Source organism: Pseudopodoces humilis, chromosome 4, assembly GCF_049639895.1.
Source record: "Pseudopodoces humilis isolate 2021_Gansu_Grassland_sample_001 chromosome 4, ASM4963989v1, whole genome shotgun sequence".
Classification (NCBI taxonomy): domain Eukaryota; kingdom Metazoa; phylum Chordata; class Aves; order Passeriformes; family Paridae; genus Pseudopodoces; species Pseudopodoces humilis.
The window spans coordinates 6,333,477-6,360,448 of record NC_142203.1 but is presented as its reverse complement, the minus strand read 5'-3'; the positions used below and the strand labels follow the sequence as shown (position 1 = coordinate 6,360,448).

The following is a 26,972-nucleotide window of genomic DNA, read 5'->3' as shown; positions in this document are numbered from 1 at the left end:
GAAACAAGGAAAGAGTCCTGATGAGCCCTTAAGACTTACTGGATTTCTAAAAGCCTTCTAGCTCAGCAAACATGAAGTGGTGTCTTTACAAAATCATTGGTTGATAGTGGGATGAATTTTCTAATTTTGCTTACTGGCCATCAGCTCTAGGTAAAAACATTAATCTAGGTGTAGATTAAGAAATAAAATTGATCCAAAACCAGAGGAGCTAAGTCTTACACTGCAGTGTGAAGTAGCTTTGGATAACTGCCAGACTTTTTGCCTGAGCTGAAGCTGTAAATTTTGTCTGGAGTGGTAGGTCCTCTTGGAGGCATTCCTTGAGTGATTCAGGAAGTCCCTCATATCTCACAACCACAAAAAGTTCCCCAAATGGAAAGCAGAAATAAGAGCTAACACTCAGCTTCAGTTACACTTCTTACTTTTATTCTAGGTGTTTACTTGATATCAATTTGGTTTCTGTGGAGATAAAAAAAACTTAGCATGCTGGAGCATCTTGTCAAGTGGCATTCAAATTGTCATGTGCTTGCTGATCATTCATTGTAGTCAGGCAAAGATAAACAAAATAGTGTTTGGAATTCAGCTGATTTCTGTGCTAAGTTTAAATTCTGAAACAGCACTCTATTTTCTCTTGATTTGCAGCACATGAAGGGGCAATTAGAGGGGTAGCAGTGGATGGATTGAACCAGCTGGTAATCACAGCTGGTAGTGAAGGATTAATTAAAATTTGGAAATTCAAAATGAAAGATCTGGTTTATTCCACTGAACTTTCTTCTTCTCCAAGTGGAATTCTGCTTCACAGAGACAGGTAAGAAACTGAAGTTACTTCGTATGTATATTGTTGGGTGAACATATTTATCTAGAATGATAGCCAGCATTCTTAATTAGAATTAATTAGAATTAGTATTTCTAATGCTTTGAAATACAACTGACTAATAGACAGAGGATAATGAGACATTTTATTAGACTAAAGGAATGTAACTCTTGCTATTATTAGGATAAAAGATAATTGGAGCAATGTTAGGATGTTTTTATTTTTTTGTCACTTGAGTATTCCCTATCATGTGTGTTGATGTTTCTTGGCAGTGGTATTTTGGGAATTGCCTTTGATGACTTCACTATTAGTGCTTTGGATATAGAAACCAGGAAGATTGTCAGGAGATTCTCAGGACACCATGGACGAATTAATGACATGGTAATTGTTCACTCATTTTCTGTAACAGGTGACATACACAGATACCTAACAGATTTCACAGATGGTAGATTTCTCTGCATGTATTAAATCATTGGGTGTTATGTTCAGCTGTGAACAGTAAAGCTGTAGTTCAGCTCCACAGCACTTTCAGCCATGTTTGGAGATGTAAAGTGATAAATTGCCATCTGTTTTTTAATGTGCTTTGCGATTTACCTATAAATTTGCAACAAGCTGATTTGGGGGTCAAACAAAACAAAGCACTGGGAATAATGAAAATGTAATGAAAAGGAGCAAAATTGTGCAGAAGTCTCAGCCATGTATATAGAAAAGATGAGCAAGCTGGAAAAATATCTGAGATTATGCAGCACATTAATAATTCCTTATTTACATATTCTGTAATAGGTCATTGTAGTGTTCATTGAAATAGTTTTTAGCTTCAAATTTATATACAAATGCTACTAAAATAGGATTTACTTGATTTATTCAGCTTTATGCTTAGAAATAGGTTTCCACCATGAACGTAAAAGTGAGGACTGAAGTGCTTTGACAAACAGTGAGATATGTCCTGTGGTTTATGTTTATACCTGTTCTTAAAAAGCTTCTGGTTTTGTTCTTTCCTCACTTTCAGTAGTGTATTAGCAGTTTTGGTTTATGGCCATACAATTTCACCTGGGTTTTAGGGAGCAGTCTAATCTTGGCACAGCCTCCTGTGGGGACTGGCTTATTGGTTGTGCCTTTAAATTGACTATTTTGTTTTAGACTTTCAGTCCTGATGGTCGTTGGCTGATAACTTCATCAATGGATTGTTCCATTAAGACTTGGGACCTTCCTTCTGGATGGTAAGCCAGTTTAAAAACATACAGCAGAAGAACTTTCTCATAAATGGCAGAAAGTCTTCTGGCTTGATTATCTGTCACCAGATATGATATTCAAAGTTGCACATGATTTAACAACTCTGCCCACTATTTAAATTGTGTCCAGTGCTAGCAATGCATGTCTTCTTCTGGGTCTACAAATTAACACTGTCCTGAAGATCTGTTGATGACACCTGGAGTTTCCATGTAGTGTGAGTGAGTGTGAATTTGTTCCTTGTCTGGAAGCACCACTATGATCTAAAGGGAAAAAGATTGCTTGAGGTGAATTTCACTGTGATATGCTGAAGTGTTTGTAAGATCACAAAGGAGGTTGGAGTTGGAAGCAAAGATCTAGTACAGCTGTCTTGATGTGGAAAGGAACTTTTCTCACTAGGTCAGGTTACTCAGACCCCCAGCTTGGGCTTGAACACCATGACCCAGGGCTGGGCCATGTACTACTTGTTTATGCAGTCTGTTCCAGTGCCTTGCCACCCTCATCATAAAAAAAATCTGCCCTGTATCCAATCTAAACCCATAGCCTTTTAGTTCAAAGCTGCTGCCCCTTGTCCTGTCACCACAGACCCTGTTAAAAAGTCTCTCTTAATCTTTCTTGTAAGCTCCCTTTAAGTAAGGCCACAAGGTTGTCTCCTCCAGAGCCTTCTGTTCTCCAGGGTGAAGAACACCACAGCTCTCTCATTTTCCTCATAGGAAATGTGTTCCAGACCTTGAGTCATTTTCCTGGAGCTGTTCTAACTTCATGTGTGTCTTGTGCTGGAGGCCCCAGATTTGGATGCAGTACTCTAGCTGGATTTGTAAAGAGAAGCCTGTTTTCACTTACATTCATTTTAACAACACAGTATGGCTTTAGATCAATTATATTTTTAATTTGTTTGTAATTGCAACTGCCAAAAACATTCTCTTGAGCTCCACTCTGAGTAGTCTTCTCCCAGAATAAAGTTTGGCTGAAAAGTAGACAAGTACACACAAGAAGTTCAGGAGCCCAGGAAAAAAACAAGCTGAGAAGTAACTTTGCGTTCTGCCAGTGCATTCTTTCAGCAGCACATCAGAGAGAAATTTTTTTTTGTAATTTAAGGTGGTGCTGTGCAATGTGCAGCTCTGGTGGTTGTGCCTGGCACTGAAAGGTTTCATTTAGGTTGATTATTTTTGTTGATGCGGTTTGGTAAATACTTTTGTACACTTTAAAAGTTCACATTTTAGTACCAGAAGTGCATTGCATCTCAACAAAAAATTGGCCTGTTCTTGCATGATGAGAACCACTAGTCTAAAACAGGACAGGATGGACACTGTCTTCTTTCTAGTATAAATGGGAACCCATTTATACTGGCCAAATTAGTCCTCTGGTCTTCATCTTTCTAACACTCTTCCCCTTGCAAAGTAATATGTCTACAAAAAGTTCCAGCATGAATTAATATCCATTTCTTCTGTTTTTCATTTCTTCAATAAGTTAATAGATTGCAGTAAGAATCTGTAATGTTTTCAAAAGCAGTCTGATAGTAGTTCTCTTTTACAGTAAAAAAAATTAAATATTTTGTCTCTTGCCTCTGAAATTCAGGTCAAGATGAAATCTAGGCAGATAAATGACAAACCTTGGTTTTAAATGTAATTAGTTTAAATTATTCTTCCATTATGTAAAGGCAAGGTTTTTCCATAACTATAGGCAGAGGAGTGTATTGAAAAGGAGGAACAGCGTTTAATAAAAGGCCTGATGCTTGTTTTACCTCTGTGGCACATAAATAGGTAAAACATCTCATGAAATGTGTATTCTAAAGCCTCAGCTTTGATATTGTTCTTATAAAAAGATGGAAAACTTGTTTCTAGAATCCAACATTATAAAAATTGCCAAGACTTTGGTAAATGGTCTGACATCTATTGACTGGACATCTGTTTTTACTTGGGAGTGGTGCTTAACCGTCCTTACGCAATGTAATGCAGGTCTTCCTAGTGCGTCTTTTTAATGTTTAATGTTTAATGCTTTTTTAGAACTGGGAAAAAATTTGTGTAAAGAAAGTTACCAACAGAAGCCCTGGCATTATGCATATAGTTTGCAGATATTTCTTTCTACTGTGCAGCTTGCACAGACAAATTGAGGAATCAGGGGTATGAGCTGTTCATAGGTTGCATGGAGCACTTGCAGCCTAAGAGGCCTGCTAAATGTGAGCTCAGCATTATTCCTTCCATTGTCTCAGGCAGGAAGCATAAAGGTAGATGCCTTCAGCCTCAAGGCAGGATTAATTTAGCTTTTTGTGTAAAAATTACAAGTGTCTTATTTCCTGTAGTAGATTGATTCTTCCTTCCTCAAATCCTGTAATTTTAATAATGATTTAAGTTCAGTAAGTAGCAAAACTTAATTTCTTGTTAAATTTGATTTGGAGTTCTTTGTGGTTGACATATTAAACAGAATTTCTCAGTTATAGGTAAGGATTGTCATACAAAGATGGATTTGAAGCTAAGAAAAAGTATCCAGGGTAAATTTTTCTCACCATTGTACACAGTGTGCAAAATGTATCTAAGTCTGGGATTTATGGGTTTAGTGTTTATATATTTTATATTGGAAGTGATGAATGATTTTTCTCTTACCTGAGATTTGCAACATGCATCTAAGAACATGCATAGGGAGTAAAACACTCCATTCAGGGAAAAAAGCCTTTTGGTTTTGACATGTTCTCTCAAACCATCACAGGGGTGCTCAGTATCTGAGGAAATACATGCCCACAAGATTTTACACTTTAAACTCCTGTGTTACATCTGTATTTTTTCTATGGTTAGTGAACAGGGCTGTAGAGCTGTAAACAAGAGCAAAGTATTCACACTCTTCATTTGTTCTTTTTGTTTCTCTTGGTGAGCTAATTAGCAAACTCAACTTTTACATAAATTTGAAGTAACTGAAATTTGTATTTCAGCAAGTTACAGGTAATGCTGTCAACCTGGGCTTGAGTGGAAGTCTGCTAGAGAGTGCATCATCCAGGAATTAAATGTCTCATTGTAGTTGCATAGTAGTATGTTATTATAATGCTATAATAGTTACATTTTAAGTTTGTTTTTACATGGTATTTTTTCAATTTTCTGCAGTCATGAAAAAATTATCAAGAAATGGTTTATCAGGCTGAAGATGTGATAATGCCAAAACTCTTGCAGATAATCAAACTTCACATTGTACAGTTCATACTTTATTTTAGAAACATTAGGTGCTAATATTAACTAGGTGTATATGAAGTATGCTTGAGAGGGAATTGTCAGTCTGAGCAACTGGGCCTGACTGGAAATAGGGAATTTATGGCTAATAAAAGGTTTGTGTTAGGCATAAGGGGTTGAATGGCTCATCACATGTTCTCCAGGGTGTGGATATCTGAGGAGGTGCCAGCTTTATCTGATTTTAGGGCATTTTGTAGGGACAAGGGGTTTGTTGCACAGTGCTGTACACTTTCTGTGTTTATATAATGCATTTGGATACTTCTCCTACCCTGGTTTGTGTCCATACCTCTAGTAGCCTGTTTGCATTCAGCTGTAATTCAGATGTGTGCAGATAGAGTTTATCTTGCTAATAATTTCTCTGTTTTTTCCCTCCACAGTCTCATAGATTGTTTTTTGGTAGACTCTGCAGCTGTGAGCCTTACTATGTCCCCTACAGGAGATTTCCTGGCTTCAGCACACGTGGATGATCTTGGAATTTATTTGTGGTGAGTATGTAAGCTGTTCCTACACAGAATTTAGGATGGGGCAGAGTTGTTCTAATCACCTTTATTGCAAATATAGAACTCCCCTGTGAAGTATCATCTACAGTGTTTTGTGTTCTCTGGTTGTAATTAGGACAGGTGTTATGCATTGCTCTGATTCGTAAGTCACATAATTTCAACAATTAAATTACTTATTCAGATAGTTTAAATTATATATTTTTTTAAAATGTTTCTTACTCTTAAGAATTCCTGTTATGCCATTTGTAAAGTTTTTCCTAGACTGCATTTCCCTTACTGCTTTGAAATGTCTTCGTTCAAATAGTGCTTCTTTCTGAAGTGCTTTTCTTGTCCTGCTGTACAGTGTTGTCTGAGACTTCTGAGCAGTATATGAAAGATGTGATTATTTCTCTTTATTAGTGGCAAATGAGCACACAAGTAAAATGTGGTTTATTTTGGTTTCCTTCTGATACAGCTTTAAAGCAAATAACTGTTCAGGTCCAGTACTGAAGTAACACACTGTTAAAATGGCTTTTCCCATTCAGTTGACAGATTATTTCAGGTTTTATATGTTGGCTGTAGTTTTGCCTGAGGAGTGTTCAGTTGTTAGGCCTTCCTGTGGATAAGTAAAAGTGCTTCCTTGTGAATAACAACAGATGTTTTTACCAGTCTTAGTTTATATTGACAAAAGAAGCAATATTGTGTGCATGTTTCAAACCTGAAGAAAATTTGCTAAGACTATTACCCTAAAATCCTATGAAAGCAGGGTGAATCATTTATCTTTGCATAATGTGTTGTGCATAATGTGCTCAGCCTGGAGAAGGCTCTGGTGAGACCTTAGAGCCCCTTCCAGTGCCCAAAGGGGCTCCAGGAGAGCTGGAGAGAGCCCTTGGACAAAGGCCTGGAATGATAGGAAAAGGGGGAATGGCTTCAAACTGAAGAAGGTTTTGATTACACATTGGAAAGAAATGCTTGATTGTGAGGGTGGTGAAACAGTGGCACAGGTAAATAATTTTTTTGGCCATCAGGACTAGGGCAGTTATTGACCCTGTCCTGGGCACTGGTGAGGTCACACTTCAAATTCTGTGTTTAGTTCTGGGCCCCTCACTTCAAGAAGAACATTGAGGTCCTGCAGCCTGCTATTACTATCATTATTGTTGTTGTTATTATTGTTATTATTGTTATTATTATTACTACTACTATGTTCTTGGCAATAATACTTTGAACATAACATTTAAAATTCAGATGTTCAGGTAAGTCTATTGCCATACTTTGTTTCCTGTTTATCTGGTAGATGAGGAGAGCTAATCTTGAATAGAGCCTGTTGAATTGCCATGCTGCAGCAGTATTAGACTGTGGTATAAATTATATCTGAAGTACTTTTTCCCATTCATCTGGAGATGGCTTTTAAAATGCCTGTCTTATTTTTTCAGGTCAAACCGTTCTTTGTATTCACTTGTGTCATTACGGCCCCTTCCTGCAGATTATGAACCATCTTTGGTGACACTCCCCAGCACCTGCCCCATGCAAGGTAATCCTCAAATGGAAATGTATTTTATTTTTCCCTTGCAGTTTGTCCCTCTGCTCGTATGCCATAGATTCATTGTGATTGTCTTGTTGGCAAGAGAATTGGGTAGCTGATCTGGAATGTGCCTGTGCCCAGTGAAAGAAAGGCCTAGGTGGAATATTTGGTAAATTAATAGAAGTGATGGTGCTTCAGAAGTCCTCTAGATGGAGATCTTGTCTGCCCAAGTTTGGAGTGCCTGCACTTACATCTCCATCTGGAGGAGAAGCACACCTAGCTATTGGCCACTAGAACATACCTCATGATGATGGCTGCTTTAGCAAGCACATACTTGCTTCACATACTTAAATTCGGGAGACTGGAATTCATCCCAGAACTTTTAATGTTTTTGTCCTGATCCTGGCTTGAAGCTTTAACATACTTTGTGTCTTCAGCAAATGTAAAGTTCCTGTTTAGATGCTAAGGGCTCTTAATGGGTTATGTTCCTTTGTTGTTTCAGGCTTGACTATTAGATTAATTGTTTTAGCCAAGTAGTATTTTACAAAAAGAAAGGAAAGTAGATGTTTTCTCGAGACCACACAGGAAATAAAGGGAAAATCACTATAACAATTGACTGACAATATAACTTTTCTTGTGGGATGTTGTGCTTTATTGTTGAGACTTTTTCACTTTTACATGCCATTTCAGTCATACCTATGAAGGGGTTGTGATTAGGTAGTGAATATGGTGCAAGGATTTAAATGCAAGGATTTCACAGCTTTATAACTCAGAACTAAAATTACTGTGTATTTATTTATATAGTTAAAACAATAGACTGGTGTCAAAATTTCATTTTTCTTAGTAAGTCTGTAAACTGCTTTTATGTAACTTCAGTCAAAGTAGACAAATCTTATCAGTCTTTAAAATTTTGGTTATTAAATTCTTCATCTTAGCTACAATCTTTTAAAATTGTTTAATATTTCATAAGGCTAATACAGATTGTTTCTATAGCTTTTCAGCTCCGTGTTATGTTGGCATCTATGTCTATAGCTATCATGAATTTGTTATTTGTTATAATTAAAAATTGCAAAATAAATAAAAGTGTTGGGCTTGATTTTTTAAAAAATGAATATAGAGTATGAATGTTCATAAAAGATATCTGTTTCTGCAAGATATGGATGTGTCAGGAGATGAAGAGGCATGTGATGAAATGATAGAATATGTCTCACCTGAGCAACTGGGAGAGCAGCTGGTGACCCTTTCCTTGTTACCGGAATCAAGGTGGAAAAATCTCCTCAATCTTGATATTATCAAGGTACTGAAACAGCAAAAAATAGCAAACATCCATAATATTTACCCTGTTTCTTTGAAATGCATTACCTATTCATGAAACTTGATCCTGCTTCCAGGTATTTTTCAAGATGTTGCAGTAGAAGTCTATGTGGTGCTTTTCACATTTCCTGGGATTTGGGAGAGGGGCTGTTTTTCTGCTGAATAGTAGCTTCATAATTAGTGGTAAAAGATTTTATTTGTCTATTTACTTTTCAATTAGTATTTAGAGTTTTCACAGTATTTATAAAATTAAACTCTTGACAAACAAAATGCTCTTACTGTGATCATAATGATGATAATGACTTTAATTCAAATATCTAATTAACAGAAAAAAAACAAACCAAGAGAGCCACCAAAAGTTCCAAAGACGGCACCTTTCTTCATCCCAACACTTCCTGGTCTCATACCCCGCTACATTCCACCAGAGGAGGAAAATGATACACAGGTAAAAAAAAGAATCAATGTAATTGTGTTTATGTAGTGTATTTTAAAAGAACTCTCAAATGCTTTTTAGTGTTGGGTTAAATCACTAGACTTCAAAGTACCAGTTTTAACTCACTACATTATTGCTTTATTTCTCAAAGTCTTATTCGCTTAGTAGAAGAATAATGTAATTGAGTTGTAAAAATGTTTGCATATTCATGGACATGCTGCTGTGCTTTTGTGGTCTAGTCAAAGGTGGTAAATCTTGGGGTACTGGCGCAGAAATCTGATTTCTACATTCATCTTGAAGAAGCCCTGAGCAGCAACGAATGTAAGTTAACAAAATATTTCACTAAAAGTGTTGATGCTGCTTTTATTTTGATATATGTGTGATTTCTAATGTCAGAATTGCAACAGATGTGAGAAAAAGGATATGTGTAGTACAGTATAAAAGGCAAAGAAAATTAATGCACAGCCAGACTAGATCAAAAATCCATTGGTACTGCAGCTTGTCTGCAGCATGGAACCCAATTCTGGCAAAAACACTTCTGAAGAAAGAAGGTTGTGTTCCCAAGATCATTAACTTTTTTTGAAAACTGTGATGATATCACTCAGAAAAGATGCTATGTATCATTTCTAGGGAAGGGAAGGAAAGAAGGAAGGGATTGACTTGGTAAGGAACAGTGATTGGTGATTCGCTGAAACATGGAAAGCATAATGTGCGTAGCAAATTCTCCTTTCAAGGGCTGCTTCCCCAGACATTCAGCAAACTTAGTGTTAATTCATTGCCCTATAATTTAAAGCTTAAGAAGAAATAAATGATATAAAAATAAGATTTGGATTTCTTTGAACGTTCAGTTTGTTTTGAAATTCAGTCACTTAAACAACCTGTGAAATGTACCAGCTGTTTATCATGTTTATCTTGTGATGTTACAGAATTACTGAAACTCAGATTTTTTAAATGTTTGCTAATACAGCTGACTTGGAAATGTGAAGGGAAAGTAGCTTGCCCATAAAGCAGTTCTGTTGTGAATTCTTCTGCTTAAACTCTCTTGAGATCACCAGCTTACTCAAGTGCACTTAAAACGTTTTGTGTGCAGAACTTTCTTACCTGTCACAAACAGGGTGTGTTCTTATGCCTTGTTTTCAGTATTTTGATTGACAGTGCTCTATGAAAGTGCCTCAGAGCCACTCAAAAAAGGTCAGTGTTTGAACACTTTGCAGAGGCTCTACTAGGGAACAAGTGCACTCTGATGCATGGTGGTAGAGGACACATGGACCTGCCTCAGGCCACGTGTGCTGTAAGGCAGGTGTGCTCCAGGGTGTGTGCCACAGCCATCCATGATCCAGGGAGCCTGGTCATCCTGGCTGGGCAAGCTGCCGATGGGGAGCATGGCTCTTTGTTAGCTGGATTGCAATCATCTCTTCTAAAGGTGGCTGGACTGTGCAAATAAAAAGAATCCTGCTGGAAACCATCCTGGTTTACTGTTGGGATGGAAACGGGGTTTCATACCTCAGGTCAGATAGACTGAGCTGCAGCCTTTCCCATGTTGTATGTATATCAACTTCGTAGCATGTTCTATGCTTTGTTTGTTTAATTTCATAAAAAAATTGTACTTAATGCATCTGTTTAATACTTTTAAAATCAGTTATATTTAAAACTAAAAACTAATGATTTTTGTAAGAATCAAATATCAATTTATACCACCTGAGGAATATTAATCAATGTGTAATACTATTAGCTACCATGAAGTTGGTCTTCATAGCAACTTCTTAGTAAAAGAAATACTAATCAGATACATTTTAAAAATGAAAAAGTTGCATTTGCAACCAAACATTTTTGCTACTTCCATTTTTAAAGCAAATGGATAGAATCCTCATAGGTGATCAGGTAGGATGGTAGAAATCCTGAGAAGGAACAATTATGAAGAGGAAGAAAGTTTGTAAATTACATGTATTTCTGCTATGGAAAAGATTTTCCCCTATCACCCTTCAGCATAAGACAAGCACTTAACAAAAGTAATAATTTTTTTGGATGCATCAGAAAATCTCTAGTTTTGCTTAATGTAAACTAGAGTAAAGATGCCTAGTAAAAGTAGTGCTCTGTCTTTCAGAGTATATTCACAGTTAATGGTTCAAAATCTCAAGTATGTAGATTCTTTCTGCCAAGAGATATGAAATGTGACTAATTATGACTAAAAAATAAATCACTAATAAATGTGACTAATTAATCAATGTTATGTGACTAATTAGAAATTTTGTTTAACTTAGAAGAGGGGAAAAAGTGAAACAAATACAGAGATATTACTTGTATTTTCCAATTACAAATAAAGTGCATGTGTACTTCTAGTATGTGGTAGGCCAGTAAATTAAAGACAGGGAGACATTTTGTTGAAAACAAAAAAGTAAGGAAGCAGTAGCAACTTGAAATTCATGGTCACTGCTTAAGAATTTTAGAATAAGCCTGTCTTATGAAGGATCTGTTAGATTCTGTTTTGCAGATGTTACTGATACTGTGTCCCTCAATGTTCTAACAGATAAAGTTCCACTTGACTTACTGAAAAGCTTGGGGCCATCTAATATTGAGGTAGAACTGCGGGGTTTGGCCCCTGAAGGGGGTGGCTCAATGGAAGTGATGCTGAGCTTTCTGAAAATGATTGGAATGATGCTGAACAAGAAGTACAACTTCGAACTCGCTCAGGCGTACCTGGCGCTATTTTTAAAGGTAACAATTTTCTTATAAAATTTATGTTAGTCATATTTTAAATAATGGTTATGCAGTAAAAAAGTATAAATTGTCTTCTTGAATTATCTGAAGGGATTTTTGTTGAGAATGGTTTAAAATGTCTAACTAAATGCATTGGATGATTTGGCAACTCATTTCGTGACTGTCAAGAAAAACTTGCAAAACAAAAGATGTTGTGAAGAGGGCCCTGCCAGACAGGTTTTGTTCTACTATTCCTTACTTAGAACTGGTTCTGGTTTTTTGTAACATGCCTAACTTCTTAGTGGTTGTTAATTGTTAAACTAAGGTATGTCTTAAACAAGCAAAGATACTCAATGGTTGGGAAGTAAATTAGACATTTTGATGGATTTATCACTAGACATTGCAAGCCTGACCTACTTTCTATGTCAGTGGGCTGCCTTCCTTGTGTTACCTGTTGAGTATGGCAGAGCTAATGAACTCATGCCAGGGCATGTGTAAGTTAAAAAGTTATTCTACTGAATAATGGTAACAGTTACTCTAGAGACAAAAAGTGGCCTGCAGAAGATTGACACCCTTCTGATGTACAAGTGCTTAATTTATGAAATCATGTGAAAGCAATTAATAACAGTTTACTTGGAAAACATTGTTATAATTCTCTGGGTAGCCTGTTCCAGTGCTTCACCACATTCACAGTAAAGAATTTTGTCTAATATCCAGATTGAACCTACTGTCTTACAAACTAAAGCTCAATATCAGGGCTCCTAGACTTAAATTGTAGCCTGGAAAATAAATATTGCATCCATTAAGCAGTAATAGTTTCTGCAAGGTCAGAAGGTTTCTCTTCCTTCTGCTCTAACAAGGTTGCTGTTTGTCACATAAGGAGACCTCATCCACCTCTATCACTGTAGTGTGTCCTGCCATCATTCTTCTTGTTGTGTGCAACATGGATAATTAAAATAATAATCCTGATTGACCTTAGCACATCTGTCTAGCCTTTCTACCCTAAAGAGGAATTTGTGATGCAGGTCAGAAAGTGGAGAAAGTTACCCTCTAGGGAAGTGTGTGATGAGAATAGGTTCAGCAACCTTGCCAGAAGAGTATCTAATAAAAATATCACATATTTAAGACATTTTGCTGCCTTATCCCATCTAGTACATGAAAAATGGCTTGTAAAGGCTAGCAAAAAGGAGACAGTATTAAATAGTGGAAATTAATTGAAGGAAAAGTGTCTTTTTCTTATTTGGGACATTTCCTGAAAGCAAAGTGTTGGAATTGAATGGGGGGGAAAATGTATTTAAAATTTTTTATCTGTATTTGTTTCACTAACTTCTTGTTTTCATTTTCAGTTACATCTTAAGATTCTCTCATCAGAGCCAAAACTCTTGGAAGAATTATCCAGATTGTCAGTGCAACTTGGGGAAACTTGGATTCACTTGAGGGCACTCTTCAATCAGAGCCTGTGTATTTTAACATATATGAAAAGTGCTTTGCTGTAAAATACTTCAGGGTTTTGTCTGCATAAGATTTCCCTCAGAGTAATAGTACAATTTATAACCAAAAATACTGAATTCCAAAAATCATACTGGGTCTTGGATCATAGAATCATTAAGGTCGGAAAAGACCTCCAAGACATCAAGACAGCCTTCTAATAGCTACCACCCTGTCCCCTAAGCCATATCACTAAGTGCCAGACTGGTTTGGTTTTTTTTTAATACTTCCAGGGATGGTGATTCCACCATCCTATTCCAGTGCTTCTTCTGGTGCTGTATTTTATACATCTACATATGGCAGATATTTTAAAACATGCAGAACTGCCTATTTTTGTTCACTTCAGTTGGAGAAAAGATTTCTGTGTGCAGCTGAAGTATTTGTTGTGTTGGTCTGTTCTGTCAATGGACAGACATTTGGATTCAAGGCCCTGAGCAACCTGGCCTTGTGGAAGGTGCCCCTACCCATGGCAGGGGATTGAAAGTACATGATCTTTAAAGTTCCTTCCAACCCAAGCCTTTCAATGATTCTCTGATTCTATGGCTACATAAAATGTAGTTCACAATGAAGAAATGACTCGTGGGGAAAAAGAGTAGTGGGGATGCAACTTCTGTGCAGGAGACCAAAAACTGTATTGTTCTTAATAAAGTCATTGTTGATGCAAAAATAAAACAAAAGGTCTGAATTGTTAACACTTTATTAACATTAGTTTAAAGCAAATTAATCCAAAAATTGTGTTCATCTGCAATTAGAGCACTTTTCTTAAGATGTTTGTAAAAATCAGTTGTCTTCCCTCTTTTGCTGACATCTGTTTCTGAAGGCGAAGACTTCCAGCTGCACTAAAAATGATTGAATGTCACAGCACAGCTGGTCTGTAGCTGGTTATATAAATTTAGCAATAAATACAAAACTTAATTTGGCTTGCCTAGTTCATTCTAGAAAAGGAATAAACTGGTCCTCGGGTGAGCAATGATAGGATAGATTTGAACTCAAACTGGGCACCCCAGCCAATCCCATTCCATCCTGAATGCAGACATAACATTAGCCAAGGAGCTGGGCAGTGCAAAGACCCCAGCCACTCAATTGTCCAAGTGCAGGCATTGTGAACCCCCTATAAAAGGGGGCTCTGAACAATAAACCCTGCTATTTGTCACGCAACCATCAGTGATTTCTGTTGGACCTGGCTCCAGCCTAGGACTGTGACATAAGAATTGAACTTCAGAAGAATCCTAAAAAGCCAAGTACCAAACTAAACAAACAAAAACAACGTTTTGGGAGGCAGTTTCATATAGAAATTGTTTCTTTTCTTAAGGAGGAAAGATTACTGGAAATAAAGCTGTGTTTTGAGGAATTTTAAATTAAATCAGATGGGATTTTTTACAAATTGAGATTTAGGTTTCAGACCATAAGGTTTGGGCATTGTCTGGGACCTCATGAGTGAAATTATCTTTAACTTTGCTGTTTGAGAGTACTTCCTCCCAGCAGAAGAATCTCCTGAACAAGGCTTTTGCTCTATTTCACACGCTCAAGCTACTTACACAGACCAAGAGAGTAATTAATACAGATACATGCAACTTCAATGAGTGAACTTAAAAGGTGATTCATTGCATTTGATAGAAGACTGAAGCAATAATAAGGGTCAGTTGTACTGTATAGCTGTTGTTTTCTTTAATGCCATCACATTGTAGAATCCCTTTTAGGCATGTGTACTGGAACAAATTATCTGCTGCCATAGAATCATACAACAAAAGAAGGGATTGGGTTGAAAGGGACCATAAAGATCATCCACTTGCAACCCCCTACTATGGGCAGGAACACTTTCCACTAGACCAGGTGGCTCAGGGCCCCTTCTAACCTGACTGGACACTTCCAGGGATGGGGCATCCACAGCTTCTCCTGGTAACCTTTTATGGTATCTCACCATTGTCACAAGGGAGAATTTCCTGTTAATATCCAATCTGAACCTACTGTCCTTGAGTCTAAAGCCATCATGTCCACATGAGGTTTCTAATGAAGTTTGCTACTGAGATTCAAGAAAATCCTTTGTACCACAGAATTATTAATTTCTGGTGATATGGTTTTTGACAACCCATTGCTCCCAATTTATTGGATTGATCTGAAGTTGTCCAAAATCCCTTAAATGTCAGTGTAATATATAATGAACCTCTCAGCTTGCAGGCATTACTGTAACTCCTTTAGAAGATCTTACAGAATAATTTATTGAAAAAAGACAAAATGTTCAAAGGTTAATAAGGCAGTATTTGCAGACCTGCCTCAGTGGAAGAAGGAAGAGTGGATAAAGAGCTTTCATCTTGGATCAGAGGAAGGGTCTGCCAAGCCCACTATTCTGTCTCCAGCTGGAGGAAGAGATGTATTACAGCAGCCTGGTTGTGTATAAAGTGATCCTTTCTCAAGCATATCACAGCACCTTTCAGCAGACAGCAATTACATACTCTCTGGCCCAGCTGACAGTTGTGTTTAATGTTCTGTGACAGACCTTTTGTTCTCTGTGACTTCATCTAATCTCTTTTAGAACCCATTTATCCTTCACAACATCCTGTAATAATGGGGCCTACAATTTAATTAACGAGAATAATGTATTTCTGTTTATATACTCCAGACCTGCTATCTTCTAATGTTGTATGCCCCTCCTTGAATGTGAGAAATACAGTTGTGCTTCATGCTTCACTGATTTTGCCTTAGAGCAGTGGTGAAAGGGTTTCTCTTCATGAAAGACATACTTTATTTTGCTGAGTACATGTCTGCTTTTTCACTGACATCTCTTAGGGGGTTAGGTGTCTTTCCTTTTTGTTCTGTCTCACCTGTGGAATTTTTGCCCATTAGTGGCAAGGAGATCTGCTGGTACTTGTTGGGTGCTTGAGAAACACAAAGAGTTCGACTGGGCCCAGTGGGGAAGAGGGGCAGGAAAAAGCAGGGGGGCAGGTGGGGGCTGGCTGGTTTCTTCAGCTTCAGAGCAGAAAACTCGCTGGGAGTTGTAGTTTGGGGAAGGGAATTCACCATCACCCAGATGGAGCTGCTGCTGCTGCTGCTGCTTCTTCTGTCTTTTTTTGTCTGTGGGCCTGGCACCCCCTGTCCTGCCGGGACATGGCAGTGCCAGCCACCACCACAAAGCTGCTGATCCACCTCAGCCACCGGCCCAGGATCTCAGCTCATCCCTGCTGTTCCAGACGACTGTTCCTCAGAGCCCTGCAGGAGCACCGGGACTGCCCGCCTGAGGGGGTTTGTGAAACAAAACCTCTCCTCCATCCCTTCCCATCTCAGCCGAGAAAGCTGTCACGGGGCCCCTGGTTCTGTTTTCTTGTTAATGCCATAGTTATTGTTGTTTGTTTGCCTTGTTATAAATAGACAGTAAAGAACTGTTATTCCTGTCCCCAGATCTCTGCCTGAGAACCCCTTGATTTCAGAATTATAATAATTCAGAGGGAGGGGTCTAAATTTTCATTCTGTGGGAGGCTCTTCCCTACCAAACACCTGTCTTCCAAACGTAGACAACATCCAAGAACCCTTTCTGGGCACAGATGTTTAAATCTGTATGTACAAGATTTGTCTACAAAACTTTTAAGGATTGTAGACTAGGGGTTTTCCCCCTTCTGTTTTCATGGTCTGCTTGAAGTAATAAGAAAAAGCTCTGCCAAACAGGCTGTATTTTTCTTAAAACAGAAACATCAGAGTAATTTTTGTGAACAATGTATGTATAACAGAGTTGATATGATGTTTGCAGTCTGTATGACCTCATTAAATGTGTTTAATGCAGTTTCTTATATCATACATGTTTTAAGTCCACCTGGAACACTTCAATAACTTCCTTGTATAGTATTTAGATGGGTGTGATATGTCACCTTCTTTATTCTTATGTCTTTCTCAACATTTCTACTCATCACTGCTATTTCAGGGGTGTTTTACTATTACAAGAGCTGTAGAGTCTTCCACCAGTAGTTCTGATTGCTTCATGTTCTTGGCCTTTTATTTTGTCCTTTTTACCCCACATCAAAATGATGAACAACTGGCCATTAATAAAATCTCTTCAGAAATAAAAAACTTTCCTCCAGCTAGTGGATGGAAGTAGATATTTCACCTGCTACTTTCTGTGTTATTCCTTCACCTGAGATATCAAGGACAGTATTTTGTTGATTACCAGTGGTAGCACACATGAAACTGAATTTGATAATTTGAGCCTTGTGATGCCCATAAGAACTCTTAGCACAGTGTTTTTGTAATGGCATATGGAATAGGATGTGGAAAAAATTCTAGATGAATGAAGGGATATAGTTGCTAACTAGGTTTTCTTCCAAGCAGGGCAGCTACTGGGGATTTTACCATTCTTACACAATGCCAAGGCCATTTTAATCTAGCTCTGAGTAGCAGCTTGCTGTTAAAATTCTCCATGTTGTGTGTCACAGCACTCCTTCCAGCTTCCTCTCAAGCCTGTGCCTGCCTCTGTTCCTATGCTTCCTTTTCACCATGATTTTCTCGGCTCTTTTTGTTCCTGCGTGCAGCTGCTGCTCTTAGCAACTGCTGCACACAGCAGTCCTGTCAAGTTAGGTCTCTGTACTCCCACTGTTTTCTTTTGACTGTTATTTTTTCCAAACAGGTTTAGTATTCATGCTTGTTTTGACTTTAAGCCAGGTAGGAGGACCTTGCTACCTGAATTTGCTACTGAGAGGATTCAGATGCTGCACAGTGAACTTCACTCTTCTCTGAACTGTAAGAAGCCTTCAGTCTTAGTGCTCTTTGCTTTCCTTTTTCATTCAAGTAAAAATAAAGGTATTATGAGGAGATGCATGAAGAGAGAGTAAAAGGGTAGCAGTGTTTACATTGACTCCATTGTTCAGCAGCCAGTGTAGACCTCTCAGTTGAAGCTCTCCAACATTTTGTACATTTCAAATTCAACTCTTACTTCTTCAAGAAAAATCTTAGATCTCATATCTGTGCAAGTTGTCATACTGCAAGTGTTAAAGTCCTTGTAGTAAGGAAACGGGAAGATACTCATTTGCATTCTGGGAGTTAGAAAAGGCAGGGTATTTGTTGGCATATTTGAAGTCTGTTAATGAGCTGTGTTGAATGAGTTTAGTATTGTTTAATTATCACCATTATATAAGTAGTTTCCTGTGTTGTCTGTTGGCATCAGCTGATGTTTCCTGAGTACTGTACATCAATCTTCTCAGCACATCAGCATTTGTATCTTTAGAAATATTTGTTTTATGAAAAGCTATCTTTCAATAAAAATAACTTACCATTTTAGAGATGAGGAATCCAATCAGTGTCTTATTTGACATCAGTGCAGGGATTGGCATCCTTTACTGTTGATGTGTTTGCAGCACGTGTTAGAGGAGACCAAAATGCTGTCATTAAATGTCCTTATTAAAAACAAGATTCACTTAATAAATTATAAAAAGTTTAATATAAACAAAAAGACAATTAGGAGACAAAAGAAATAAAGCAAAGGGTTAAAATGGCCAGGTGCCCTGGGGGGTTGCCAGGAACACACCTGGTATCTCAGGAACACTCTTTTTATCCCCTCCTGCTGTGAGAGTTTAATGCATATTCAAACTTTTTCAACAAGTAATTAGCATGTCCCCTCCCTGGTTCCACCTATTTAGAACATGATCTGTTTGCTGACATGTTTGTTGACAATCATTATTTCTGCTGGTCATCATTATTTTTGCTGACCAACATTATTTTGAGTCTGGTTTCTTTTCTTCTGCAAATGGTAAGTATTGATAACAGTCCGGGCCACTCATCCTTCCTTTGAGGGCAGCTGGGCTTCATATCTTCTGCTGATAACAGTTTGGGCTCTATTGTTCTCCTGATAAGCAGCTTGGGCCCCACTGTCCTTGCCCTCTGGGGTTTCCTTGCTTTGTACCTAGGAAATTCTTTTAAGCTTAAAACTTGTTAGCAAGAAAAAAGTACATACATAGCTAAAAAGTATTTAACATATAATATTCATCTTAATACCTGCGAAAGCCAATATCACAATACAAATTTATAACATCCTTAAGCCCTGTGCTTTTCTTTCTGTGAAGCAGTGATGAATTCAGGAAAACAAAATGAAAAATCAAATAACTAAGATTTTTCTACCCTGGCTATTATATGTTCTACTCTATGATTCTGTGTTCCCCAGAAGGATTAAATGAGCTCTCTGATGCTTGTTGCACATCACAGAGCTTTGCTGGTTAGTAGCAGTCTCTGAAAAATGACTTTCCTCTGATGTGTGCACTGCTGGTTTGTGAAACGGTTTATGTGGCCAAGTGGAATTACATACTGCTTCCCTGACTATCCAGTGTGCTAAAAGAAGTGCTGGCTCTATGACTGTTAGAGATTATGAGTGCTTTAAAGATCCTCAGCCTGAAGGATCAGACAACCTTGGTGTTTTGCAGTTACCTGAAATCACTCGTAGAATAAGGTAGAATGAAATACTTGTAGAATCCTCACTCAGTTGCTATTTTTGTAGAGACTATGGAAATAAAACTCACCTACTTAAGTCCAGAGGATTCCTTCACCCTTTCTTGTTAGTCTGTAGCCAAGCTGATAGTTGCATTACAGTGTTGAGGGTTAGGTGTCCTTTTTTTTTTTATTTTGTCGTTCTGACCTGCCCGTGGAACTTTTACCCATTAGCTGCGGAGACAACCTAACTGTGGGTATTTAGTGGGTGATTGATAAAGGACAAAGAGTGGCCGGGCCCGGGGGGGGGGGGAAGGGGGGCAGGAAAGGAGGGTGGGGACAGTTTTGGGCTGGTTTTCTTCGGCTTCGGGAAAAGACATTTGTTTTGCTGGGTCGCGGAGCTGCTGCGGTGGGGAGAAGGGAATTTTGCCATCACCCAGACGGAGCTGCTGCTGCTTCTCCTTCTTCCCTCTTTGCTGGTGGCCTCACACCCCCTGTCCTGCCGGGACGTGTGGCAGTGCCAGCCACCGCCGCGGAGCTGCTGATCCACCTCATCCACCAGCCCAGGATCTCAGCTCATCCCTGCTGTTCCAGCCGACTGTTCCTCAGAGCCCTGCAGGAGCACCGGGACTGCCCGAGGGGGTTTGTGAAACAAAGCCTCTCCTCCGTCCCTTCCCGTCTCAGCCGAGAAAGCTGTCCCGGGGCCCCTGGTTCTGTTTTCTTGCTAATGCTGTAGTTATTGTTGTTTGTTTGCCTGGTTATACTAGTAAAGAACTGTTATTCCTATCCCCAGATCTCTGCCTGAGAGTCCCCTGATTTCAAAATTATAATAATTCGGAGGGAGGGAGTCTACATTCTTTCATCCCAAGGGAGGCTCCTGCTCTCCCTAGCAGACACCTGTCTTCTAGAACCAAGACATACAGCTACACAGGTGATGATCTATCACTGTCTCTCAAGTTGCCCAATGTTTGTCTCAGAATGAGACATTAATTTAGCAACTCATCCCATCCATTAGCACTCCAAACACTCTTGGAGGGTTGTACAGATTCAACAAGTGGGTTTTTTAAGTATAGCTCACTGGAAAACATAGCCATGACATTATTTTATTATAACCAGTGATGTTCCTGCTGCTCTGGAAATGTTCCATCCTTGTCATGGCTGGAACTGAAAAGTCACCAGCCTGTTGAAAAGCAACATGTCCCTTCTTGTCCCGTGGAGCAAAGGTTAAAGGCCAGGTAAATATGTTCTCAGAGTGTGTCAGGTTACATATTTTGTTGAACATCAGATTTGATCACACAGGGTTGTGCAGCTGGTTGTTCTTTACATTTGTGATTAACTTTTGTGTTTGCCCATTTCTTTGGGTTGATGAAAGGGTGAGGGATGACTGCCCAGTTCTCTTTGAAGAATTACTTTTCAACAGAATCAAGACAAATGTAAGCTATTTCAGCAGTGCTTACATCAATGCTTAATTGAGATGGTTTATTCATGGTGCTAGAGTAAACAGCACCATCTGTACAGAAATCCCTGCAGCTCCCTTTGTGTTGGTGGGTGAGGATGACAACCCACTGGTGCATATGGAAAGGGCAGAAATACTTGATACTTTTTTTTTTTTTTTTTCTGCTTCAGTCTCCACATGCAAAGCCTGCTTCCATTTTCAGTGTGTACCAGCATCCTCTCTGAGGGAGTAGCTAACAATGGGGTAGAAATGGGTTTGAAACTTCAGAGTGCAGAGCTCTGAATTCACCTTATAACCATGGGTCTGCAGAGGACTTGTGCACACATGCTGTCCAATGTGACAGCATTGCCTACACTGCCTGTCACAGCACTGGCATCGACGAGGTCTGTGACAGCTGGGTTGAGGCTGTTGTGCCCATTTTTAATGGTGAAGTGGAGGATGCAGGGAACTGTTGGTTCATCAAACTTCCCTCATTCTCCAGAACAATCATGGAGCATGTGCTGCATGTGCATTTGGGATCCATCTCTAGCGCACAAAGGGAAAGATTATGAACAACTAGCAGAGAGTCACGAGGGCAATTCATGCTTGCCTAAGGTGTTTGCCTTCTAGGTGGGTGCACAAAGGAAAAGCCATTAATTTAATGATAAATTTAGTGCAATTACAGCAATCTGTGATTACATTATCATAGTCTATCATGAAACATTCTAAATTGCTACTCTGAAAGTCAACAGACATGCATTCAGTTAATATTTTGCAAATTATGATGCTTCTTCATGGCAGTCTATGTACCATGTACCTTATATACTGCGAGCTGACTTAAGCATCATATTGGTTCTGCAGCACAGAAGTGTGAATTACTTTTGCAGTTATCTGTTATAATCAGCATTACAGAAATTAATCTAGTCACATTCTAATTATGCCTAATGTATGATTATTTTGTTTAATATCCCATAGCAAAGAAGCTCAATAAATTAGATGCAGAATGTTGAATAATGCTAATGGCATTCAAGAGATTTGCACTGAGGTGCAGAAGAATTAGACTGGCAAATGAGTTGAAAGTATTTCAAGTGAATGGCCGATAAAAAATTATTATAAAATTGGTGTGTGCCACAATACTCTTGGCTGGTTTATAAGTTCTTGCCTTTTATCCATGGAGGTTTCAATTTTGTGTATCACCACTGTATCATGTCTCCTGCTGCAGCTATAGATCTTCTTTTTACAATAGCTTCCTCAGCCTGATTATTTCATAACCATTTGGTAACACAACATGTGCTTGAGCAAAGACTCTTCCTGAGGTACTGTTGTAGTATGTTTTCTTTTTAAAAGGTTGAATTTTCCTTTACAACGGTTTGTTCTGTTTCCCCCCCCTGCTTTGTTGGTTTGGCCCAAGTTGTACCCTCCCTCCTAGCTATCCATCTTCCCCGATACCTGCCCCTTGTTCCCGAATGTTCCCTGTTCCCCCGCCCATTAAGTTGTCAATCCTCCCTTGTGCCACCCCCTGCCTGGACCGCCCCGTTTGGAATTCCCCTATTCCTCCGAGCCCCATTGGACCATGTGCCCCACTCTCCTCCCCTTGTGTTCTCCATTGGTTTATGTATTATGTAACCCCACCTTGTGCTCCTCCCCTAAGTCCTCCCTATTGGTTAGAATTTTGTACCCTCCCCTTGAACCTCCCTTGTATTTAAGTCCCTGTACACTCTGGTTGTCTTCTGTCCCTGGACCCCCTGAGAAATAAAACTGGTTTGGAAACCATACAAAAGACCCTTCCCTGGTTGTCATCCTGATCCTGGACACTTGCCAGCCTGTGCCATAGAGAGCAGATTTGCCACTGCAGAGCTGAGCAGTCCTGCTCTCCCACCACTCGTACTGGCCACACAGGTGAGGGCTGGCCAGCAAATTTCCTCCAGCACTGCATCAGGGTACAAGGCACTTACTCTGGGAATGGTGAGAGGTCCAAGAAACACTGTGAAAAGAGACTGCAAAAACACGTAGCCAGCTGAGAAAGAGGTGCAAAGTGCAGTTTTCTTAGTGTGAACATTCTAGAAATATATTTCTAGAACAAGACACTGTTGCTTAGGCTTGGAGACAACAAGACAGCACAGAAACAGACTGTGATGCATCTTCAGGAACTGGGTGCTTACTGCAATTAAATCTAATTTCTCAGGAAAATTGCATGAAGTGATTTAAAGAATCTGTGCAATCAGAAGTAGGAAAGGTTGTCTGTCCTCAGGAAGAGAATGCCCCAGTACAGTGGTACTTGACCCAGGAGAGAATGTTCTCTCTAGAGATGCTGTCCCTGTTGCAGCATCTCTCTCAATAATTAATGAAAAATTGCCTGAATATCACAGGAGTTGAAAAAAAAAACCTGCTTGGAGGAGAAAAGTAAAAACCATCATTTTACACAAGAGGGCCCTGCAGGGAAGCAAGGGTCTGATTGCTGAAAGCTGAAAGCCCGTAATGAGTAAAGACAAACATTCACATTTCTCCTCTTTCCTGTTTAGCTGTGGGAGCATTGTGGCTGTGCTGTAGAAACACCCTTTGCCCTTAGAGCGAATTGCCTGCAAGATGTTACCTTTATGCCTAAGATTATTCCTAAGGCACTTCTGCTTAGACAGTCACAGGTTCCAAAAGTGGCCCCAAGTGGCTAATGTTAAACATTGAGAATATCACATGCAAGTTGCAATCCTGGCCGCCTTTGCAGGACCAAACAGAATGATTTCCTCATAAACCCAGGAGGAAGGCCCAAATCTGTAATTCTGCCTTTCTGATTATATAAACTGGGATTCAAGTCTGTCTATTGTGATTGCCAGTGTTGAGATCTTAAAGGGCAACAGAAAGAAATTATGTAGTGGAAAAATACAAAGATACTGGCAAAGTACTAACTTGGTAAGTGGAAAATGTACTGATTTTTTCTCAACAGAATCCAATTAGTGAGATATACTGAGTGTTTCTAGGGGTTGTCAAGACCTGAACAGATTTGTCTTTCTAAACAGAAGGTTGAGGTACAAATTATTTTTGCATTAAAGTATCCATTTCTGTGAGCTTGGGCAATTTTAAAACCTAATTTATAACTGTTTAATAATCTACTTTGTAAAGAAAGTACTGAAATTGTCAAAATGAAAGGAAAAACATCAGAGAAATATTAGGAATGAAATAATGACATAAATTTTAATCCTATGGGATAATGATGCTGAAAATGTTATGGACTAATGTTTTACCATGGCTTTCCACGTTAGATTCTCTACTTCATGCGTATGAGAATGTTTTTTAACTGAGCCCAGTACCTGGTGTTTAAAGAATAACTCTTGATTATATCATACATATGTAAATATGTATTTTGACATAACTGAGGAGGTGCTGTTCTTCATTGAATGCCTTTTCTTTTCAAGCTCTAAGGAAAAGCTTTGAAAATATAATAAATTTTTTTCAAGCAGAACCATAGAACAACTTAGATACTCATTCCTCAGCTTATTTATCATCTTCATATGTTGGTGAAGGAAATCCTTGGTGAAGGAGGCACAGATCACTTAGATGTTACCAATAATCTTGACATAACCCATTCTTATGACCCCACTCAGACAGATCTCAGATAGATAGATGGATGATAGATCTCAGATACAGAAGTCTGATTATTATGGACAAACTGTCTTTACTATCCTTTCTGTCCCTACACACATCAACATTGTAGCCAGTGCCCCCATCAGCAGCAATGCTGAACTTGCTCTCCTGTAGCTTCAATAAACCACACTCTTGGGGAATCTGGAGCATGATGAGCATGGATCAGACCCAGAGCACTGCACTGGGAACTGCACTCTTTGTCCATCTGTGCTCAGACAAGTTCTTCTCTTGGACTCACCCACACTGATGGTGCTGAAGTAGCAGTAATCAGAAATGAAGCCCAGCCCCTCCCAGTTCCACTGATCTCTGAGGACCAGCTGGAGTGCAAGGGCACTGATTTCCTGCCCAATTCCAAACACAACACATACGGATCTTGTGCCAGGGGCTGGGATGAGAGCTGCCAAAGACATGAACACTTGTTAACCTGAAAATAAAGTGCAAGGGCCTACAGTTGGCTAAGAGCCAAAACAGTTCCTTTTGCACCAAAATCCCTGCCTCAAAGTAAGTGTTCTGCTAAACTACTCCATCGTTCACAACTGTGACCGGGAAAATCAAAATTATATCAGAACCCTTTCCAGTACTGGAAAAGGCAAGAAATATTCAGCAAAGACATCTTAGTTGGGTGGAAAAAGTAAACAGGTCTTCACTGCCTAAAAAACAACAAAGGAATGAAAAAAGGAAATAATCTCAGTAGCTCTACTATCTAAAATAATCTCATACAGTCAGGGGATGCTGAAGGTCCCTTATGACCCTCAAGTTCTGATGGCCAAAGCTCCACCAGCAACTCTTCATTGCACCTGTCCTCTATAGCCTTCCCCAGTGCCCTTGTCCTTCTCTGGACACGCTCCAGCCCCTCAATGACTTTCTGATCAGAGGGGCCCAGGACTGGACACAGCACTCCAGCTGCGGCCGCGGCGCTGCCCAGCACAGGGGCACGCTCACTGCCCTGCTCCTGCCGCCCCACTATTGCTCACACATGGCCAGCACGCCCCAGGCCTTCTTGGCCACCTGGACCCAAGCTAGCTCACGTTCAGCTGCTGTTGAGCAGCACCCCTGAGATAGACACTACAGCAGGATGGCACTCAGAGGCATCCCACTACCCCTCTCTCTCTGCAGTGGAAAGGTGAGAAGGGAAGAAAACACCAGGTTGCTGACTGCAGTGTCTATTGCTGTTTCACTCGCTTCTGTAGAGTCTGAGGGAGGGGACTAAATTTCTCTCTGGTGGTTTGCATTTCTTCCAGCAGCTTCTTCTCCCTTGCATTGAACCTAGCTTTGGTTTCATGCAGCCAGGCTTGCAGCTTTTCCTTGATGTTTTGTAAAAAACAAGAGAGTGGAAGTTTCGTGAATGGAGTGGCTGCCACTCTTTCACTCACCTGGTTTTGTCGTTTGCCCTTCTGCCTACAGACATTCATCTTCTCTTGGATGTTTCTTATGTCTTCCTGGTGCCTCCTCTTCACTGCCACGATGGCACTCTGAGCTTCAGGCAGCTCTGCTTGTGGCTCTGCCCTGATGCTCTGTACACACAAATGGAGAACAAGTGACTGGGAGCTGCCATCAGGCTCAGCTTTTCCCTCTTTCAGCCTCAAAATCACACTCATTCAGTCGCTTCTTTCTGCTTCCCTACAAACCTCTGCTTCCACTGTAACCCTCCTGTCTCAGTGCTGATCTCTGCAGATTACAAGACTCTGTTTTCAGTGCCTCTGGGACTCCTGGCCTCCTCAGTCCCAAGAGCTGCATTTTATGCCCCTCTTCCTGCCCTGCACTCTGTCACCTGCTGAGTCAGGCTTTCCTGGCCATTCTCCAGTGGCTCTTCCACCTGCTGCCCAAGCTGCTCTTCCTGCTCTCGGGCTGGCAACAGCTCTCCCTCAGTCTGGCATGGCATCTCTGACAAAAGAACCCTTACCCTAACCCTAACCCTAACCCATGCTCTTTCTCCTGAAGGTCCTGCAGAGAAAACAAGAAAAATGGGCTTCAACTCCCCACACAACATCTGTGGGCCAAGACTCAAACACTGATGGGCTCACACGTTCCCAAAGCTCTGTGCTGCTGCTCTCCTGCCTTGTTCTCTGCCCTTGGGGAGACCCAGATTCCAAAGGGACACTGGCAGTACAATCAGGGTCCATCTGGGTCTGAATCCCCAAGAGACTCTTGGGCAGCTGACAGGAAATGTGTGCCATTTCTCAAGGGTCTGCTGAGGGCCTCCCTCCCCTTCTGCTCTGTCCTCTTTGTCTTTCCATAGTCACTCACACTCAGCCCTGTCCCACAGCTCCATCCTGACTCTGCAGGTGGTTTCCTGTGTGATTT

General features: G+C 39.8%; 1 protein-coding gene across 2 annotated transcripts in view; it reads left to right on the top strand.

Annotated features, from left to right (window-relative positions):
* WDR36 (WD repeat domain 36) overlaps window positions 1-18,454 on the top strand; it is a 34,401-nt gene extending 15,947 nt beyond the window's left edge. The window contains exons 13-22 of one of the 2 annotated variants that reach the window (XM_088054387.1): window positions 640-805; window positions 1,084-1,192; window positions 1,952-2,031; window positions 5,637-5,744; window positions 7,172-7,269; window positions 8,415-8,557; window positions 8,903-9,019; window positions 9,247-9,328; window positions 11,535-11,722; window positions 13,051-18,454. In XM_088054387.1, the coding sequence (XP_087910513.1) occupies window positions 640-805; window positions 1,084-1,192; window positions 1,952-2,031; window positions 5,637-5,744; window positions 7,172-7,269; window positions 8,415-8,557; window positions 8,903-9,019; window positions 9,247-9,328; window positions 11,535-11,722; window positions 13,051-13,200 (1,241 nt within the window). In that variant the 3' untranslated portion in view covers window positions 13,201-18,454. The remainder of the gene's footprint in view (window positions 1-639; window positions 806-1,083; window positions 1,193-1,951; window positions 2,032-5,636; window positions 5,745-7,171; window positions 7,270-8,414; window positions 8,558-8,902; window positions 9,020-9,246; window positions 9,329-11,534; window positions 11,723-13,050) is intronic. The other variant, XM_005529991.3, reaches the window with a different exon arrangement.
* The last annotated feature ends 8,518 nt before the right edge of the window (window positions 18,455-26,972 follow it).